This window comes from Paramormyrops kingsleyae, chromosome 1 (genome assembly GCF_048594095.1).
Source record: "Paramormyrops kingsleyae isolate MSU_618 chromosome 1, PKINGS_0.4, whole genome shotgun sequence".
NCBI classification, from domain to species: Eukaryota; Metazoa; Chordata; class Actinopteri; order Osteoglossiformes; family Mormyridae; genus Paramormyrops; species Paramormyrops kingsleyae.
The window spans coordinates 2,955,297-2,976,645 of NC_132797.1; the positions used below are offsets into that span (position 1 = coordinate 2,955,297).

Below are 21,349 nucleotides of genomic sequence, written 5' to 3' on the forward strand. Positions count from 1 at the left end.
ACTGTGCTCACACCTGCTCTGCTTATGTGGGTTTCGCATATTCTCTCTGTGCTGTGTGCATGTCGTCCCTCAGCACCAAAGACATGGAGTCGTGCAAATTTGTGTGTCTAAATGATGCTTTCGGTTTGGGCTGGCCTGGCCATCTGGCATATTGAGCATTTTCGGGTGTGTGGGCCCGCAAAATTCATCATGAGGGACCCCGTCCAGTCGCCAAAATATTTCGTGCTGCCAGAGTCATTTGCACAAGTACGGGCACACAGGGACTCCTTTGTTTTCACTGACTCCTGCTTTATGTCCCCGAGGTTCCTGGGCCACAGGTAAGAGTGAAACTTGGGGTCAGAGCAGAATGTTAGCCATTTACCCAGAATCCCTGGCACAGCTCCCCTGGTTAAGGGCCGTGCTGAAGGGCTCAACATGTAATTATGAGGCATCATATGATTATCAAGCATGGGATTCAAACCAGTGACCTGCCACACAATCACATAGGTCTAACCTGCTGAGCCACACACTTTAAAAAAATTTATCAGATGAGCAGCTAGAATTTTGAATGGATTAATTCTTTATATCCCGAACCCCACGTCAATGCATTATTTATTAGTATTATTGGTTAATGTGCTAAACATTTTTATAATTTCAGGTTTTTTGGCATTGCAAGAATTCTATGAATTACCTATCATACATGAAATAGTCCATTGCTTCGTGGCAAAATGTAATCTCCGCCTCTATAGGCAACTTTTTTTTAAAGGCAAAGCTTATACACTTAAATGTATAACCTATAGTTTTATCATTTAGACTGACCCACTGTCTTAGGACCACAACAGTAGCAAACTGAGCCGGAGACCTGCTGGCTATTATTAGCTTTTTATTTATATGGTTACGACTGAGCAAAAAACAGTAACTGAATGAAATAAGTAGTAACAGAAGTCTTGGGTTGCATTACGGTCAAAGTGTGTGTGATTACGCCGTAATTAAATAGTAATTTGTAATTGCACTCCCAATTAAGCTTGGGCTGTTTAATATATGTACCGGTCCCCTGCATTCAAAAATATACACATGGTGTATTTTTCTGGAACGTACTGTTATTTTTATCCCGAAAGACAGATCGTGCAGTATCATTTTATAGCAACGGAATCAATGGTGATTTCGTGGCGGATGAATTCATGAGTCGGGCGACGGCTGCCACCTAGCGACACATCCGAGGGTGACAAAGTGCAAAAGTTCAACAAAAGCTTTGGGGCGTCGCCGTCCCGATCGCGGCGGCCAATCGGATCCCCGGCCGAAGCTTTGTAAACAAGAGAGTTGCACGCTGTCACAAAACATCCGATGGCTGGGTCTCGGCGGGCGTCCAAACGTCAGCCAAACACCGGGGTAAGACAAAGCGATGCTTTCATTATTTTTATGAGCCTGACGGTCGTGGTGACCCAAACCTGCGGGATTGTTGGAAGCTGTTCGATCGTTACGCTCAGATCCACAGCAAGTACGATGCTGGCAGGCGTCCCATTTTGGTCCACTATGAAAAAATGATAGATTAATATAAATCCTTATATGCGTATTGTTTTTTTTTTCTTGACCTTCCTAAAATTAAGCTTTGTAATGAAGAGTGTATTTTGCCTTTTTCGTATATATTTTTTCTCTTTGGTTATTTTGGTGACTGTATGGTCTGTCTCTTGCGCAACTGGGTATATACATGCAAAAGGCTTTGGATCCCTATCGTAACGGCTGTGTAGTTTTTCTCGGAAAGTGATTGTGCTTTAAATGCGAATTTACGTAGCGATGGTGATTTGTGCGGGTGGGATGGAAGATCCCATTTTAAACGAGTCACAAAAATGATAAAGCGTCGACCTTCAGTGTAATTCGTTTTAGAACAGTGTGTACAATCGAAACGTGACGTTGTTCTTGTTGCAGGGTAACGTGACAGTGAATGTTGTTTGGGGCATAGATACGTGAGAACCAGAGAGAGACAATCTCCGTTTACTTGCTTAGAGTGTCCATTTTTTATTTTTTACCAGAAGGCGACAGTATATTCGATATTTAACTGCCAATTACAGATACAAGAAATAACTGAACCTTACTTCCACGCAGTTCCAACAGGTGTATAGAAAAACTGAAGTTTGTAGTCAGTTCAGATTGTTTTGGGTGAAAAATATGTCAGTAACCTGCTATATGCACGCCATAACCAGTGACTAGACCTAAAGAAAGTGGTAGCCTACGCAGGAATGTTTCCTGTAATTTCACACCTAATGCGTTTTGGGAATTTTATCCCTACTTTATTGGCATAAATAAACCAGGCATTACGAGGGATGAAAGCGAGCTGTGCTCCCTGCCAGTTCTCTGTCAGATAAGCGCATTTCTGATTTATTTCCACCCTCTTTTTCACCCCAGAAGCGCTTAACGGCTCGCCGAGCTGCCTATCCTCCCTCGCGCTCCCCAACGGCAGGTTCGCGCTCCTCCTTATCGCTGCTGAGCGGGAGCGCGCTCGTACCCAGCTGCAGCGACTGTGTGCCCGCGCGGGGGCGTGCGGCTAAACGGTAGACTGCGCACAGGATGTGGGTACAGCCACCCCCCCCCCATGCTCGTCCAGCGCCCCACCCCCCAGGCCAGCTGAACAGGATTGTGAACTGAGCTGCTGCTCAGACGCAGTTTCTCCCGAAACCGCCGCGCGAGCAGGTACCCCCGCATCCTCCCGGGGAAACTGCCAGACGTATTATGGCTGCGGAAGACACTTCCACGGCCGTCACCAGGCTGCCTGCACAGACACTGATATGATTTTAGTTTTGTTTGTCTGCTGATAGAATCAACGTTTAAACTTTGAAACTGAAACAGCTAAAACAAATGCAGTTCAGTACCCACTCAAGGGAACAGCAGATAGACCTGCCGGGAATCGAGCCTGTCACTATCTGGTTCAGAAACCGCATCTGGCACATGTCGCCCTCCCTGAGACCGACAGCTGATGTATTTGTGAGTTGATTGGAGAACACTGATGTGACAGTTCTGCAGTGTTGGATGGAAGCAGTGAATTGGACACTGCGATTGGTGCATAGAGATCTGTGTGGGGACTGTGTGTCTTTGAGTTTTCATAAGGTTACACCACCACTTTAAAGACCAACTACAGCCACACAATATAAAACCTGCAAAAGGGTTTTTTATTTTCTTGGGAACTGACAGCAGGCAGGAAATTATTTTCTGTGGTTACTGATTTAAGATTGATCCACCCTCATATGACGCAGTTAATTCAGGAATTACCCATCTAAGAAAATCTGATCAGCGACACTTAGGTTTTTCTTTATGTAATTTTATGATACATGTGGCTGTAATTTCACAGTAAAAAAGCCAAAGTTTTGAAGGATTTCATTTGCTAAGCAGCTGGATAATTGTTGAATGTCATAGTTTTTCATTTGCTTTGTCCAGTGAAAAGTAGGGCTTTTAGTACTGACATTGTAATGGACATTTTTGTGCATTTTACTGTCCTCTTGTGATCTTTGCTTAAGTCTTCTTCAACAGGTTGACAAAGAACTCTTTTGTAAATTTGCCAGATTTATGATTATGATGTGAACCTCAGTAGTTCCGAATACAGCGAGAGTTTTGGTCTGCCGACAGAAAATGTTATCATTATAATTGAGTCACGGTTGCATTCTGCCTGACATTAAACCATTAGTCTGTGCCATCTGCAAATGCACGTAAATTCAAAAGAAAACCTTTCAGCCTTTCTGTTAAGAAGTCGGAAAATGTGAAATTAGTGCGAGCCCAGTAAGCTCGAGCTGAGTGTCAGAAAATTCCCCGCGTGGGACGGGTGTGTTCCCAAACAGGAAGTCACGCGTGCTCTCACACATCTGCTATTCAGGTGCGGCGGACTGATCAGGACACACACCAACCCAAAACGCAACCGCATGGTGTAGGAAGCATATGAGCTTACATTTTCTTTGTGTTATACTCTAATCAGCCATAACATTAATACCACCTGGCTAATATTGTGTAGGTCGCCCTCGTGCTGCCAAAACAGCTCTGACTAGTTGAGGCCTGGACTCCTCAAGACCTCTGAAGGTGTCCTGTGGTATCTGTCACCAAGCCATTACCAGCAGATCATGTAAGTCCTGTAAGCTGTGAGGTGGAGCCTCTAAGGATTGGACTTGTTTGTCCAGCACGTCCTAAAGATGGCCGACCGGATCGAGCCCTGGGGATTTTGGAGGCCAAGTCAACACCTTGAACTCTTCTTCATGTTCCTCAAACCATTTCTGAACAATTTTTTGCAGTTTGGTTGTATGCATTATCCTGCAGAAAGAGGCCACTGCCATCGGGGAATACCGTTGCCATGAAGGGTGGTACTTGGTCTGCAGCAATGTTTAGAGAGGTGGTACAGTGTCAAAGTAACACCCACATGAATGCCGGGACCCAAGGCTTCCCAGAACATTGCCCAGAGCATCTCACTGTTTCTGTCGGCTTGCCTTCTTCTCATAGTGCATTCTGGTGCAACCTCTTCCTCACGGCCGTCCAACAGAAAGCACGACACATCAGACCAGGTCCAGCTCCATGCTCCATGCTCCAGTTCTGACGCTTTCGGTGGTGGACAGGGGTCAGCATGGACACTCTGACCAGTCTGTGGCTACACAGCCCCATATACAGCCAGCTGCGATGCACTGTGTTCTGATGCCTTTCTGTCACAGCCAGCATGAACTTTTTCAGCATTTTGTGCTGCAGTAGCTCTCTTGTGGGATCAGACCAGAGGCAGTGGTTTTTTAAGTTTATTTTTTAATAGCTTCCTCTGTGTTGCTGTAATCAGTGCATGCTCCTTACCTCCTCTGTGTGTGGGATTTGCTTGTACGTATGCTGCACATAGCAGGGGGTGCTGAACTGCAGTCTGCTTATCCGGTACGGGGTTTGCCGTGAGCCTGTCCCAGGAATTACAGTGTTCTCCAGCCTGTTTCTTTTTTTCTTTTTTTTAAATTATGAGCTACATTTACAGTTGTATTATTTCTAGGGAGCTAACATTCATGACAGGGCAGACCCCTTCAGTGGGGGGGGGGGGTCATTTGCTGGGGGAGGCAGTAGAAGGTGTCGCGATTGACTGGGAATGTCATGGCGATTGGTCTGTCAATTGCGATCTACCAGTTACACGCAGATTTACCGCTGCTCTCCAAGGCTGCAGTAGCTTGCCCCTGTCTGCTCAGATGTTTAACTGAAGTTACTAAGCAACAGAGGCCCAAACTTGCACCGTTTTGGTAATGAGCTCTGTTCACTTACAGGTCCAGACCCTCCTACTCCTACTTTCTCTACCCAGTTTTTTCCATCTGTGCATTGGCTGCACCTTAAGTCTGTGCTGTGTTTCCATCGACAGTGACAGACCATTTTAATGGGGCTGATTCTGGGTTATTTTTACTATTTTGCTAATGTTTAGGAATGAGGCAGTGCTGTGAAGGATTTATGGTGGTTTAGGAGTTACTTTTTTACCTTCCTTTTTCTTACTAAAGTAAAACGTCACGAATGGCACGATGGCAGAAGTGGTGTATTTGACAGCACTGTACCACACTGCATATTGTGTGGCTTGTTGTTTTTAAGCCTGAAGTAATCCTTTAGATCCATTATGTTCTTTTTCTTTGTCTGCAAGTTTGGTAGAGTTTGCACTTATTGGATTAAAGTATCTTCTTTTTAAGCGATTTAATACTGACCTCTCGTGGGCAAATAATGTATTTACACGAAATTAATAAAATATGCCAGAGATGAATTTGACCCTGGTGCATTGTTTAACATTATTCATATTCATATTCCAATCATGAAAAGTTTTGTAAAAAGTTTTTCATTTTCTGAAAGGAAAAGAAACATGGTCACTATACTAATTCTGTTGTTTTGGTTTTAGGGCAAAGGCGTATGAATTTAAGTGTATATCGTAAAGATTCTGTAATTAATCGCTTGTATGGAACATTGGAATAAAACTTGCGTGATTGCATTCCTTTTTATTCATTTACTACATTAGGATTATTCTTTGGCGTAATTTGCTTGATGATGTAGAATATTTGTATTGTATTTCACATAGCTTGGAATTAAAAATGCGTCACATTAAAATTTATAAAGTGAATACAAGGTGAATAGGTTATAAAATATGATGTAGTAAATATTTGTGATCGCTAGATGGCAGCAAAGTTGCATTAGGAGAATAGATTTTCAGCGCAGTGCCAGGAAGAGTGACCTTGTGCCTAAAGAAAGTTTGAATGATCCTGGGACACAGGGCAGACACCAAAAATCCCCCACCCTCGCACTCCTTTCCCCCCCACCCTGCTTAGTCCCAAGAACAATAAAGCACTATTCCATTTTTATAATTAATGTTCCTTCAATAATCTACGTAAGATGTTATTTTCCGTTTTAGATTCATTTAATCCCCCTGTGAATGCTACTCGTTTCGCTTAGAAGTGACATATTTATAACCAGAAAAAAAAAAAAATATATATATATATAGTGTGATATATTTTTATTGGTTAGCTGCAGAGGCATAAAGAAGTTGTACACGCTTGCCTTTTCTTCAGAGAATCTTACCGTCCACAGAATATATTGGGTTTGATTGACGGCACTCCTGCGGGTCTAACGCTTCCGCTGGACTTCATAACTTTTAAATTGTGGTGCAAAATGTTCAATCTCTTGATTGTGTGTCTGTAGATTACCGTGTAAACTGTGTTCTGTGTATAAACAGAAATGTCAGGTAAAAAAAAAAGAATACCCCCCCATAAATAGGCTATACGGGGTTTGCACGGTCATGAAAATCATGGAAAAATCATGGAATTAAGAAATCACGTTTTCCAGACCTGGAAAAGTTATGGAAAATAAAAAATATCAGAAAGTTTTCGAAAAGTCATGGGATTTTAGAGAACTACGTTTTTAAATCACCATTCGCAGTATAACCCCGTTCGTCTCTCTCCGGCGGTATCTTCGTTATACTTTCCGCTGTTGGGGCCGAAAACGAGAGAAAATACGGCATTTCCCCTCAATATGTCGCGACACCGCACCTTCCTACGGAGCACTGGCATAAAAGTATACGCGTTTAAAAACCGCGGTTGACTTGCATTTTTATACCGCGTCAACACGGTACGAGCGCACGTGTTTATTATTATTAAAAGGTCTTTCAGTACTGAGATCTACCTATTCAATGCTTTTCCATTCAAGGGCAACGGGTTCAGTCTGTAATGCCTTTTTATTTGTTTCTGTATCGTGTCTCTTGTGTTGTTTTCTTATTACTATGAAGATAACATTTCGGCTTTTAATCATAACCACGGATAGGCTACTCATTAGCAAAAATTTCAACGAAGAGGTTCGTTAATTGTTTTGTCTGATATGCTGAATAATGTCTCAGTTAGAACAAGTGAAGTAACAGGTAACAATCTGTGTAAATTTATCATTGAATGGTAAAAGTTTGTACTAAAAGACAAAGTATTTATGCATGCCATGAAAACTGCCCTGGCGTGACATAAAGCGATATATGCACTATGAATGTGTCACAGAAGAATGAAATAAAATGTTATCTTGAAGTGTACCCAGCATGTTATAGAGTGTGTAACGCTGAACTATTAGATGCCATAAACAAAACAAAGTGTGTGTGTGTGTGTGTGTGTGTGTGTATATATATATATATTTATATGTGTGTGTGTGTGTGTATTTATATGTGTGTGTGTGTGTTGTCAATGTCATACATTTACTGTGGTCTTGTGGATTAAATAAAAATTTTATATATAATAAATACTGTTAACTTGAATAGTAGAATGTGTAAAGACCATATGAAGTACAAATATCATACGGTACCAAAGAAAGACTTGAGCGTGCATATGTGTGTGATTGTGTGTTGGTGTTCTGAGACGCGACTGTGCACTTTGCATTTAAACACTTAATGTGCTACCTGTGAAAAAGAGGCTCTGCTTTGAGTACAAGCTAACAGATATTAAGATACAGAATGTGTAAAGTTCAATTTAGGGCACTAGACAGTGTGAAAATAAAGACGTGCGCGCATGTGTGTGTATGTGAGAGAGAGAGAGAGAGAGTCTGTGTCATTCAAGTGGTTACTGAAAGGAACACATTAAATATATAAAATAAGCACTTTCACAATGGGTATACAGTCATTTCTAGTTTATAATTCCATGCAGGTGCTATCAGTTGCAAGACACCCAAAGAACTTCATTCCTACATGTTTACATGCAAAGTGCACCACAGCATTATTTGTTGATGGCATTATTATTATTATTATTATGCCTGATATTTCTGCCTTACACATACATGTTGGGTATTCTTCAAGTTAACATGATTTCATTCTTACATTTGTGTCATGTATATCGTGTGTATGTCGCATTAGGTTAATTATAACGGCACGTACAAATAATGTGTCTTTTAGCACTAACTGACAACTTAGTAATAGTCTCTTGTTATTACAAATGTAAGTAATAGTTGAATGACTTTCTATCTGGTGATAGATAGAAAAGACAGTCTAATTTGGTTAATAATTGTTCAGCTTACCATTAATAGACCCAATGGAAATTAAACTATGCAACTTTTTTGATAGTGTGTGTCTGAACGAGAGAAAAGCACCATGCATGTCTGTAAAATGATACGCAATGGAAGGTACATCCATATGCAAAGGATGAATGAAAGGTCATAGCAGCTGGTTCCTTTACACAAAGTACATGTTTGTAATGGTGTCATGTGATGGTGATCACAAAACAACTTAACGCACATTGACAGACTCAGACAAAATTTGTGAATAAAATGCCTTATTATCGGGCATCCTGTCAAGCTATATACAGTAGCATGTATACACCAGTAACTGGGCTATGCAGCATGTATACACCAGTAACTGGGATATGTAACATGTATACACCAGTAACTGGGCTATGTAGCATGTATACACCAGTAACTGGGCTATGCAGCATGTATACACCAGTAACTGGGCTATGCAGCATGTATACACCAGTAACTGGGCTATGCAGCATGTATACACCAGTAACTGGGCTATGTAGCATGTATACACCAGTAACTGGGCTATGCAGCATGTATACACCAGTAACTGGGCTATGCAGCATGTATACACCAGTAACTGGGCTATGTAGCAGGTATACACCAGTAACTGGGCTATGCAGCATGTATACACCAGTAACTGGGCTATGCAGCATGTATACACCAGTAACTGGGCTATGCAGCATGTATACACCAGTAACTGGGCTATGCAGCATGTATACACCAGTAACTGGGCTATGTAGCATGTATACACCAGTAACTGGGCTATGCAGCATGTATACACCAGTAACTGGGCTATGCAGCATGTATACACCAGTAACTGGGCTATATAGCATGTATATACCAGTAACTGGGCTATGTAGCATGTATACACCAGTAACTGGGCTATGCAGCATGTATACACCAGTAACTGGGCTATGCAGCATGTATACACCAGTAACTGGGCTATTTTGGCATCTCGCTGCATTCAGAGAAAAGCAGTCTGATTATCTGGGGGAACTTCACTGACTGCTTTGTAACCCAAGTTCTCTCACATGACATGCAGCAGCCTAAACTCAGCCTCCTCACTGAGCTGTATTTCTCGAGCAAAAGGGTAACTGTCAGACCTGAGGTGTTTCGTACAGTCATTCGAACTTACCGCCCAAGAATGAACTCCAGACACGAGGAATCATGGGATTTGTCTTGTTTGGTGAGGATGCAACTGATGCATCCTTTATATCTGGGGCTGGGCAAGAATGACATCCAGGGATTTTTACTCTCCTCTGTACTTCTGTTCTTGAGTATTGGAACTGGTTTTTGGCAATGGAAGATGACGTCAAACTGGTACAGAAGAACACCAGTACGGTAAAGTACACATACTGAGAAACACCCCTGAAGTCACTTTGAAGTTATCTTGGTTTCTATGGTAAATTATCCTGTGTTCGATTATCTCTTGGAACTTGGAAATTCCGAGGTGAGTGACATCACGTCCGACAATTTCCCGTTCAAGCTACCACATCTCGGAACAAACATGGCTGCCTCCATGAACACGCTGCTGTGTGTTGTTGCTTTATATTTTAGCAAATTTGGAGTGAGATTATTTTTTCCCAGAGACAAACAAGCAAGAAACGTGAACTAGTCAAACCACATTAAAAGCTTTACAAAATATTCTAGTACATTCATAGCGATATTCTTTTTTCGAGAGCTAAACAAATACAAACAAACAAAAGACACTAACAAGTCTGGTAAAAATCTGATATTGCATGATAGGATACTGTTTACGGTCATGACATGGTACTCTCTAAATCAAACACGTGCAATTACATTTATAACTATTAATACATTTAAGAAAATAAACATTTTTTAATATTTATAAAGTAGAATTACTGTGTAAGCTGCCATGTTGAAATTACGTCACAGGGGAAACTCGGACAACAAAATGTTGTCGACATCAACGTCATAAAAGAGGCTTGTTTCCGACGGGAAGTGACGTTTTTCGTGACGTTTTCATCTGAGTTCCGACTTGGCGAGAAATAATAGAATGCAGGATTAGAGCTGGGGGGGGGGGGAGGGGCTGTTGGGGGATCTGAGGGAGTGGGCGGAGTCGAGCGTGAGATGCTTTGGGTGCTGAAGCTTCCTGCCAAGGTGGTGGTGTCCTCCCTTTTGGGGAAGGTGGCTGAAGATCCCTCTTGGGTTTGTGAGCAATGTGGCTGGCTAACATCCAAGGTGCTTACAGTTTGCTCTAGCTAAACAGTGCACCTCTATGCCAGCAGGGGGCACTATAAGGCCCTGGGACAGCTGTGCCTGTCTCATGGTTGGTGTCTGCATTCTGAAATGGCTCTAGGCATGATTGACAAGTACGGTGCACAGAACCGGGATCAGAATCACTTTAAGCAAGCTGAGGTGAGGTAGCTTCTGAGCTCCAGGACCACTGATCCCCCCTCCCCCACGGTTAAACTTACAGTCCCAGTGGGGCAACAAGATCCTCTAACTACAGGACTGCTTTCCTGAAGGCTGAAAACCTTGATTAGCAGTCCTACAATCGTTATCTGTTTGATTAATTATGCCTGCTCTGGGCTATGTATGAGTAGCCGTACTTGAGTTAATGTCCTTTAATTACTCAACATGCTTGGTAATTATTTTAGTTTGAAATGGTCAGATCAAAAACATGTGAAGTCGTCTGGTTACGAAATGAAATTGCCATTGGCCTGCGTTCAAAATAAAGAATCCTTCTACGAGCAAATTTACCAAGGCGTATGAATAATTTCTAGACTTCTGTTCTGTCAACAAGTGAGTGCACTTTGTTTATTTAAATGAAGCAAAATAGGAATAGTGCCCCCCTGAGGCTGCTCCTGTAAATACGCCGCCGTCATGCTTGCTCTGGGTCCCTGGTGCTGTGTGGTGACCCTGGAGGATCAGTTAGCCAGGCAGGGCGCCCCCTACCTGTTCGTCCTTGAGGTCTCCAGGGTCCCGCCCACGTTCTCGGAGGTGGACGAAATACCACAGAGCTCGGAGCTTGAAACGGGTCCATGACGTCTGCGCAAACAGAGGCTGGAGCCGGAGGGGGAACGGAGTAGCTGAAGCAGCCCATTGAGAGGGCTCCGCCGGCGGCTGCGGCTCCGCACAGGGCCCCCTCTGTGCGTGTCTCTTTAAGGCTCTCCGGCTAGTCTAGCTTCCGGCGGCTAATTGGGGCCTTCGCTCTTTGTCTCGAAAGACAAACAGCTTAATTAGGGAAGGCATTTTGGCCGGGCGCTGGTTAATTAAAATAAATAAACCAGCTTGATGTGGTGAGGTCACAGGCTTGCGTGTATTTGGACCATATTTTTATTTTGGAGGGGTAATCTTCCCCCACCTCTCTTCCCTGTGCAGACGACGTGTATCCTTGTGGCGTGTTAACGTGTTAGCGGTATGTGAGTCCCTCGCTAAAGCTGGAGTTTCCAGGCCATCATTAAATGATGGAACGCAGTCTCTCCCATGCCATGCAACTTTTCATCGTTTCATTTTTGCGTGCGATTTGTTGTTGTTATTATGTTCACTGTTTGATTGTCCGTTTGCATGACACCCCAAAGCAAATTCCTTTTATGTAGAAGCGACGCATAGCCAGGTAGTAAATGTACAAAACTTGTCATCCCTCCCCCAGGTAAAAATCCATTGAGGTGGAGCTGTGCTGGAGACCCCATGAAGTTTATTTCTGGAGTACCGTAAAGGGGGTTCGGGTTTGGGTTAAGGTTAGGGTTCGGGTTCAGGTTTGGGTTAAGGTTAGGGTTAGGGTTCGGGTTTGGGTTAGGGCTCACAGCCTCTGCATGTGTCTGTGTTTGTATACAAGCTGAAAAACTGTCTTCATGTCCCACGGACAAACCAACGCCGTGGGAAGTTTTCCAGAAGACACATATCCGCTTTGCAAGTTTGGCTTTAGTTTTTAACATACCAGAAGTGCCAAAGTTAGGCACGACGTCAGAGTGAATGGGGCTGGCCTCACAAGATACAGGTCGTTTGGGTTGTTAAATTGCAGTTTTGATTTTTGCTCAGGGTAGTATTTCATGACTGTTTTTAGGTTTGCTTGTACAAGTGTGTTTGCATCTGTGTGTGACCGTGTTTTTGATTTCTGTGTGCGCTGAGTGTCTGTGTGTCTGTGGTATTTTTGGTTGGTGTTTGCCAGCCTGGGTGATGTGAGGGAACCGCAGGGTAGACAGGGGGAAGCTGTGACGGATTCCTGACCCTGGAGAGTCCTCCCTCCTTCAGAATTGTACCCACTTGCTTTGCTTTCGGCTCAGCCAAATGCCCCCCCCCCCTTGGGTGGCTTGCTCTGTGCCCTTGTTGTATCAAACTTCTACTGTGTTGCCGGTTTCCAGTAAGAAAACTATATGCAGGAAGTTCTCCTCCGAATGCTCCTGGACAATGGGTGTGTGTTGAGCATCGGAACATCATAGTTCCGACGGGTGGTCCACGACCCACATTGAGTCTGTGATGATTCTCCCCCCCCATCCCCCGTTTGCTTTCTGCTAAAAAAGGAGAAACTCTCCCCGTGCCATTATGGTAGCGGGAAAGATGGAGTTTGAGACATGAGGGGTGAAAATGAGGGTAATTAAATAAACCCACACGGCTGCCTTTGTTTCTGCCAGGGAAATCTGATGGGCTCCAGATGTCTGTTGACTTACTGATGTCCGGCTCGTCCGGGCTCCTATGCCAGTTCCCAAGATGCTATATCAGGTCACCTCGGCTGGGCACCGAGCAGCAGAAGGTCAGCAGGGAGGCCCAGGTTGTGTCCTTCTCACTGGGAGAACCAGGTTGTGTCCTCATCACTGGGAGAACCAGGTTGTGTCCTCATCACTGGGAGAACCAGCTTGTGTCCTCCTCACTGGGAGGCTCTGGTTATGTCCTCCTCACTGTGAGGCACAGGTTGTGTCCTCCTCACTGGGAGACTCAGGTTGTGTCCTCCTCACTGGGAGGCTCAGGTTGTGTCCGCCTCACTGGGAGGCTCAGGTTGTGTCCGCCTCACTGGGAGGCCCAGGTTGTGTCCTCCTCACTGTGAGGCCCAGGTTGTGTCCTCCTCACTGTGAGGATCAGGTTGTGTCCTCCTCACTGAGAGGCTCAGGGTGTGTCCTTCTCACTGGGAGGCTCAGGTTGTGTCCTCCTCGATAGGAGGCCCAGGTTGTGTCCTCCTCCCTGGGAGGCTCAGGTTGTGTCCTCCTCATTGTGAGGCACAGGTTGTGTCCTCCTCACTGGGAGGCCCAGGTTGTGTCCTCCTCCCTGGGAGGCACAGGTTGTGTCCTCCTCACTGTGAGGCTCAGGTTGTGTCCTCCTCACTGTGAGGCCCAGGTTGTGTCCTCCTCCTTGGGAGAACCAGGTTGTGTCCTCCTTCCTGGGAGAACCAGGTTGTGTCTTCCTGCCTGGGAGAACCAGGTTGTGTCCTCATCACTGGGAGAACCAGGTTGTGTCCTCCTCACTGGGAGAACCAGGTTGTGTCCTCCTCCCTGGGAGAACCAGGTTGTGTCTTCCTGCCTGGGAGAACCAGGTTGTGTCCTCATCACTGGGAGAACCAGGTTGTGTCCTCCTCACTGTGAGGCACAGGTTGTGTCCTTCTCCCTGGGAGAACCAGGTTGTGTCCTCCTTGATGGGAGGTCCAGGTTGTGTCTTCTGGCCTGGGAGAACCAGGTTGTGTCCTCCTCGCTGTGAGCTTCTGTGTGATAGATGCTGTTTCAGGGTGACATTATGTGTGCTTAGGTTCTTGATGTTTTTTCCAAAGTAAAAAATATCTTTGTTTAAGATTTAGGAATTGTGCTGCCACCAGGATTGAGCTTCAAGCAGCCAATAGGAGATGGTCCAAAAGTGTGGGAGGCTGGGGCTGACAGGATAGGGGCCAAGAGCAAAGCTAGAGGGACAGCCAAGTGGAGTAAATGAGAATGGGGTGGGGTGTGTTGCCACGGAAACATAGATGGCTCCAACCTGTGGCTGGACGAGCATCTTGCCAAGCAGCACCATGTTCTGAAGGAGAGGCAAGGGATGCAGGGTTGCTCCTGGTGACAGGAAGCGGTGTTACGGCACCCTGGGCTCCAGACAGCAGCGTCCGGTGAAGAACAGATACGGCTGGCGATGTGCAAATCAGACGAAGGAGCACTGGTGTGTTTCTCCATTTCACCAATGACCTAATGCTCAAATCAAACTGAGTCAGCATGTCAGTCTCATGGTGTGTGCAGGCTGTGGCTGGGTGAGGGTGGGATGTGGGGAGGGGGTGTGGCCGGGCCAGAACGGGGTGTGGGCAGTGCATGTTCGGGTGAGAGTAGGATGTAGGCAGGGCATGGGCGGGCGAGGGTAGGGTGTGGGCGGTGTATGGGCAGGCAAGAGCAGGGTTTAGCCAAGTATGGGTGGGGTCTGGATGGGTGAGGGCGGGGTGTGGGCAGGGTGTAGCTGAGCAAGAGCAGGGTGTAGTCGAGCGAGAGCGGGGCGTGGGCGGGATGTGGCGGGATGTGGGTGTCGATTGGGCGGCTGGGACAGGGAGTCTGAAATGCTGCCTGCCGGTGACATGCACACACACATGCACATGCACACGCACTCGCAGATGCACATGGACATGCGCCCAACAGGCAGCTCCCAGAAACAGCCGCCGCCTTTGTTGGCTGCTCACTGGATCTCACACACAGTTAATATGGACTTTTCCCACTGGCTCTGCCAACAGGCTGAAGTCATTTAATGAAGTAGGCCTGAGTGTGCAGGGGCCTACTCTCTTTCCCTCTCTCTCTGGCTCTCTCTCTCCTCTCTCGCTCTCTCATTCTCTCTCTCTCTCTCTCTCACTTCCTCTCTCTCTTGCTGTCTCTAGCTCTCTCTCTTTCTCTCTCTCTCTCGCTTGCTCACACACTCTGACAGAATGGAAAATGACTCTGGTGCATGGGGCAGGACGGGGGGCCCTGCCACCCAGCACCCACCCCCCCAGTTCACAGCACAGGGGCCAGACGGGGGCTTATGTGGCACGTCTGCATAATCAAAACACGCCTCTGTATGCTGGCCGGGCAGAAGCGGGGCCCAGTGGCGTCCCCCGCAGGGGTCAGGCGCCGAGGTCGCGTCACCTCGGGCCCCTTTGTGCGCGTGTCACTTGGGCGCCGTTCACCTTGGGCCTCCACGACCCCTGCCCCACCCCACCGCCTTTTTCCCAGCATTCTCACAAGTGTGCCCCGCATGCGGGATGTTCCGCCGTCTCGCCAAACACATCTTGGTTCACACGGCTTCCCCTGGCGCCGGCGAGCGATAAACAGAGCATTTCCCGCGATTCCCCCTCCATTTAGGCAGTCATGGATGCACCGAGGAATCGGAGGAGTTTCCGGGTCTCTCCGCACGTTTATCCGGGTCCTGTCTGCTTTCCAGTAACATGCTGCCCTTTCAGCACCGGCGCTTGTGTCCTCGTGCGTGAGGCTCGGGAAAATGTGCCAGATCTCATGTTTGGTGGTTTGGGGCTGAATTTCCTCTTTGCTGTGCATGCAAAGCGCCCTTTAAAGTTTCCCGCCATCTTGAGTGAACCCTGACGAACTGGAACACTCTGTCCCTATGTCCTGATGAACAGGAACACTGTGTCTCTCGGTCCTGCCAAACATCAACGCTGTGTCCCTCTGTCCAGATGCACAGGAACACTGTGCCCCTCTGTCCAGATGCACAGGAACATTGTGTCCCTCCGTTCTGACGCACAGGAACGCTGTGTCCCTCTGTCCTGACCCACAGGAACGCTGTGTCTCTCCGTCGTGACACACAGGAACACTGTGTCCCTCTGTTCAGATGCACAGGAACGCTGTGTCCGTCTGTCCTGACCCACAGGAACGCTGTGTCCGTCTGTCCAGATGCACAGGAACACTGTGTACCTCTATCAAGACGCACAGGAATACTGTGTCACTCTGTCCAGAAGCCTGAATTTTCCTCTATGGTATTTTTTTTATTCATGGTTTTGCTGGATATTTGTTATTTTTATTTTTGCCCTGCTCTGAAAAATGAGATTGAGTTTGTTTATTCGGCTGGTGGGTTGCAGGGAGGGGGGGGGGGGCGATCCCTGCCCGCCAACAGTGTGTTGCTGAGCAGACAGACGCGGCCCTCCTTTCCGGGCTTTTCCGAGACGATGCCTGTGACCGCTGGCCGCCAGGCGCCCCTGTCATCAGCAAAATTATTATGCTAATGAATACGCGTCGTTTCCCGGTGTGTCCTGTAGAGGCGTTACCACGGAGACGGGGGGGGGGGATGGGGGGGGGGCGCAGCCCCCGCGTGTCCCTAGTTGCCACGTCCGTCGCGGATGATGGATGACGCCAGCAGATGTGGGGGAACGTGCCGGAATCTCGCGCTCCACTTCTCATGGCTTTTCCCCGTGTGGCCGACGCCTTGCAGGCGGTCTGTACCGGTGGTGCCCCCTCGCCTGTCTGCCATCCCGTCCCCCCCCTGTGTCCGCCGTATGGATGCACGACGCGCCCGAGGGGCGGGACGTCAATCTTGAGGTCAGGGGGTGCTCTGGCTCCGTGGCTTACAAAGGGGAAGCGGCTGTCCCCAATCCTGCGGAAATGACATGCTTGGATCGCCCCGGGCCAGGCCTTATCCCTACCCTGGATAGTTCTGGCTCAATCGAGCACTTCGGGGCCTTTGGTGTCTGCAGATCTGCCGGCAAGGATTTGCACTGATGTGGCAGGGGCATGGATACCCTGGCAGATTCAAGGGGCCAAACACTTTACAGGGGCCCTTAAAAACTTCAATAATATGTCATGCCATGTGTGTTTCTATATCCAGCAGAAGGGGGTCCAGAAGGGGTCCTTGCTATGCCTGCATGTGCAGCCTGTGCATGTGTGTGAGGAAGAGGCAGGACATCAAAGGGGGGAGTTGAGCATGCCTGGTGTTCCTCTGAGGGCTGTTAATTAGTGCCAAATGCCAGCTGTGATCACGGTGCCAGCTTGGATGCTGGGAGGGAAGAAGGGAAGTAGACAGGGGCAGGAGAGAAGCGGGGGAGAGATGGGGGCAAGAGAGAGGGAGATAGAGAGACGGGGGAAGAAAGAAGGAGAGACGGAGGGGAGGAGAGAGGGAGGGGTGGAGAGAGGGGCAAGAGAGAAGGAGAGAGGGAGGGGAGGAGAGAGGGGCACAGAGCTGAAACGTTTTCCAAAAGTGAGGAATTCTCTGCGGCTTCACAGGTGTGACTGAGCAGGATGCGCGAGTGACCTCTGATCTGTGAGCTCTCAGTGGCTGCATTGAGTGGTTTGCGCTACAGATGCTTCTGTTTACATCCCGGGGTGGGGGCGGGGATGGTCTGAATCCTTTTGAGTTGACAGTGAGCACACATCAGCTTTCATCTTGGGGATGCCAGACTCATAGTCTTCAGTGCGTGTTTGTTTACATTTTGTTTACAGTGTCTGTCAATGTTTTTACAGAAAACGTCTGCTGGAAATGTTATCTTAACTCTTACTAAACAGGCAGCTTAGTAAATTACTTTTGTAAGTCTTGGTTTTGTAGCTTAATACTGAATATTATGAAATACTACATTAGTTAGCCGATGCTTTTACCCAAACCTGTGTTAATCAGTAAAATAACTCAGCCAACCCTGGGATTTGAACGAGCAACCTTATGACCACAAGCACAGGGTTCTGACCTGCCAAACTGCCCACTATGGGGTGGTCATTGCCTGGAAGATTAATGAAGATTTAATGACTAATTTCAATGACTGTTCAGGCAGCCAGGACCTTCCAGGGTAGGCAGGGGTATGAGGACGCACCCCAGAGATGGATGTGCTGGTCCGTCGCAGGGCATTCGCTAACCCCCGCCCCACCCACACCCACACCCACACCCACACACACACACACACACACACACACACACACACACACACACACACGCATTTTTGTATTTATATCTTTGTGAGGACTCACAACATTCATTTCTGTAGAAAAAACTGTAATCCCAGCAATGACAATCTTGACCCCTACCCAGGTCTAACCTTAACCATGTTTATTGCAATCACAGATTTTTATCAAGTTGGATAGAAAAAAATGGTACCACAAGGTCAAAATAACAGGTTTTTATAACATTGTGGGGACATTTACACAATTTAATATATACTTGACTTAGTGCTGTAGTTCTCGAGATCGGTCTTGGTCTCGAGACCAATTTTTTTTGTGGTCTCGGTCTTGTCTTGGTCTCAACTCTATTTGGTGTCGGTCTTGTCTTGGTCTCGGACATAGCGGTCTCGATGGGATGGGGAAAAAAAGAGAAAACAGCACATCCTCACAGAGCAGTATCATTATTTATTACGCGCCTCAATTCAAATGCAACCAGTCAGATGCATCTATTTTAAAAACGTTACATTTTATACATTTTCTCAACAAACACTGCTAGTGCTTCACAGTCCACACACATCATACACATCGCATCATAGCGAAGTCGGCAAAGAAATGTCCGAAAATGTCCGTGAAGTCTATAGCATAGTTATAATTCAAATAAATTAGGTATTTTACATTAATTAGAAAGCACGGTCTTGGAGGTGCAAGTCAATCTGGAGGCTCATTCTCTTCAATTCAAAGCAGAGGATCATTACATAGCCGTATTCATAGCTTACCCGAGGCCTCTGTCTCTGGTATAAGAGACTTAATATGAACATCTTTCTGGTACATCCCATCTCTTTCCCTTGACGAGGTCTGATAAAATGGTTATAGGAGAGGATTGCTGAGAATATTATTTTCCATCAGGCCTCGTAACTATGACAAATCTGGGAGATTTTAAATGACAGACATATGGACATAACATGAATTTCATTTAACGAGTAATGACACTTTACAGCAATGCCTTTTTTCTCTACAGTTGATCTGGGTAATGTGATGTCGATTCTAGCCCTAGTCTGTTTTCGGTCTTGGTCTTGGTCTTGGTCTCGACCAGTCTTGTTCTTGGTCTCGCCTTAGTGTGTCTTGGTCTTGGACTTGGTCTTGGTCTTGGTACCCTCAAGTCTCGGCAGTGTCTTGGTCTTGATACCCTCCGGTCTCGGCAGTGTCTTGGTCTCGGTTTAGGCGGTCTTGACTACAACACTAAGATGACCACACACACACAGTTATGTCAATGCCGCTGGATCTTAAACCCACAACCCCCTCAAAGGGAGTAAACAGAGACAGAGTAAGTCTCCTGCCCTGCAGGGACCTTAGGTTGGGGCCGGGCCTGGTGTCCCTTTTATCGTCATGCCAATGGGTCTGGGGTGCCGTGTGGCACCGTACAGGACGTCACTCGCTGGCTACAGCACCCGCCTGCTGACTGGCACGCCTGCCGCTCCTGTCTCCCTGACCAGACGCAGCTCAGCTCCTCCAGGCCAGCTCTCTGCACCCATCGGGGGGGGGGGGGTATTTTTTTAACGTAGTCCGTATGCTAGTCTTTCAGTGACAAGCCATCCGATCACAAGTTGGCCCTGGTGTGTCAGAACCCTTTGTTCAAACTTGGTCTCTTCCCAAATCCCGCATGCTCAGGGCCTATAAATGACACCCCAGGCCCCCCCGCCTCCCCTCGGGGAGTTGCAATAACGACTGATAGGGCGGTTATGTAACACCACTCTCGAATGCAGCATAGGGCCTCACCATGCCTGGCTATGGGAATGTGCCACTTACTGTATAAGGCCATTGACTCTGCTCTTTGCTATTTTTTTTTTTACCCATCAACCCCCCCCATTCCGTGGTGCCCCTGCCAAGTCCAGCCACCGGCCTGTTTCCCTCTGTAATGAATACCAATCGCTCGCGTCTGGAATGCAGGAGACACCTCGAGAGTTTATTTACCTTCAAGCCACAGGCTGTCCTGCTCGTGGCTGACACGTTTGCGACAGGTCGTGTGGTGTTTATGTTTTTGGGGGACACACGAGGATCCCAGCTGTGTGCCCCCCCCCGCCCCCTTACTGTGAACCTTATGTGACTCCAGGCCAATTTGCCCCTTTTCTCAGGCTCCCTGGGTCTGCCATGAAAGGCACTTGAGCAAAGGATTGCGGGATATGATGCATTAATGTGCCTGCCTGTGTTTGACTCCGCCCCCCATTTATGACAGGTCTGATGCCTCCCCAGTACTGCGCCCGAATGCTGTGTTTAGATTCCCCTTCCCTCGAGCCTGTGCTAAGTGCCCGATTTGCGTTTGATTTGGTGTTTTGAGCATCCCAGGTGGAGCCCTCTGTGGGAGATGCCTTATACCATATGCTGCCTAGCTTTGGCTCCAGCCCCCCCACCCCCCAACCAGTTTGGAGTTTGGAAGGCCCCCCCCGCACACTGCAGGGAGTCGGCTCTGTTATTCATTAAAAAACATCATTCTGCCATTTCTTCAACTCTACCAATTTCTTCCATAGTGCTGCCCGATGATCCCTGGTATTGCCCAACTGGGGGCGCTGTCCTGCTGACTAAGGTTATTGGTCGGAGGAGAGCCCGAGGGGGTTCCCTCTGCCGTCACCTGAAGCCACCCAACCAGAGTCAAGTCCTTGCCAACCCTCCTCTGCCCCTCCAGGTTCTCAGGGGGTATGGAGTTTTTTATAGGCTGCTTTTTGATGAGCCGCTGGAGTCTCGCGGACATTAATGCAAGTCCTGCTTCCCTGGGCTTCACGCTCCTGAACGGGGCTTATTAAGGCTGTTCAGCGCTTCAGTGAAACTTTATTCGTTGCTCAGAGTAGCCGTCATTCTTTGAAGATCTCGCTTGTTTCCGTACCTGCAAGAATTTGTGTTGCGTTTTGGCACATTTCCTGCACGTGCATGGCATGAATAGATGTTTTCCGCAACGCTTCACTTTTAATGACTGCTGTTCATTTAGATGCTTCCTTCTGCTGTTAATGAAGTGATGCTTTATTTGCCTTTTGCACAAGTACAGCTTCATTCTTTACACATATCCCATCATGCTCTCCTTTAAGAGAGACATACACATATAT

General features: G+C 47.1%; 1 protein-coding gene across 1 annotated transcript in view; it reads left to right on the plus strand.

The window, feature by feature from the left end:
• Window positions 1–1,164: 1,164 nt before the first annotated feature.
• The window catches only part of LOC111851230 (G1/S-specific cyclin-D2-like), a 132,495-nt gene continuing 112,310 nt past the window's right edge, over window positions 1,165–21,349 (plus strand). The window contains exon 1 of the mRNA XM_023825941.2: window positions 1,165–1,368. Within this exon, the coding sequence (XP_023681709.1) occupies window positions 1,324–1,368 (45 nt within the window). The 5' untranslated portion in view covers window positions 1,165–1,323. The remainder of the gene's footprint in view (window positions 1,369–21,349) is intronic.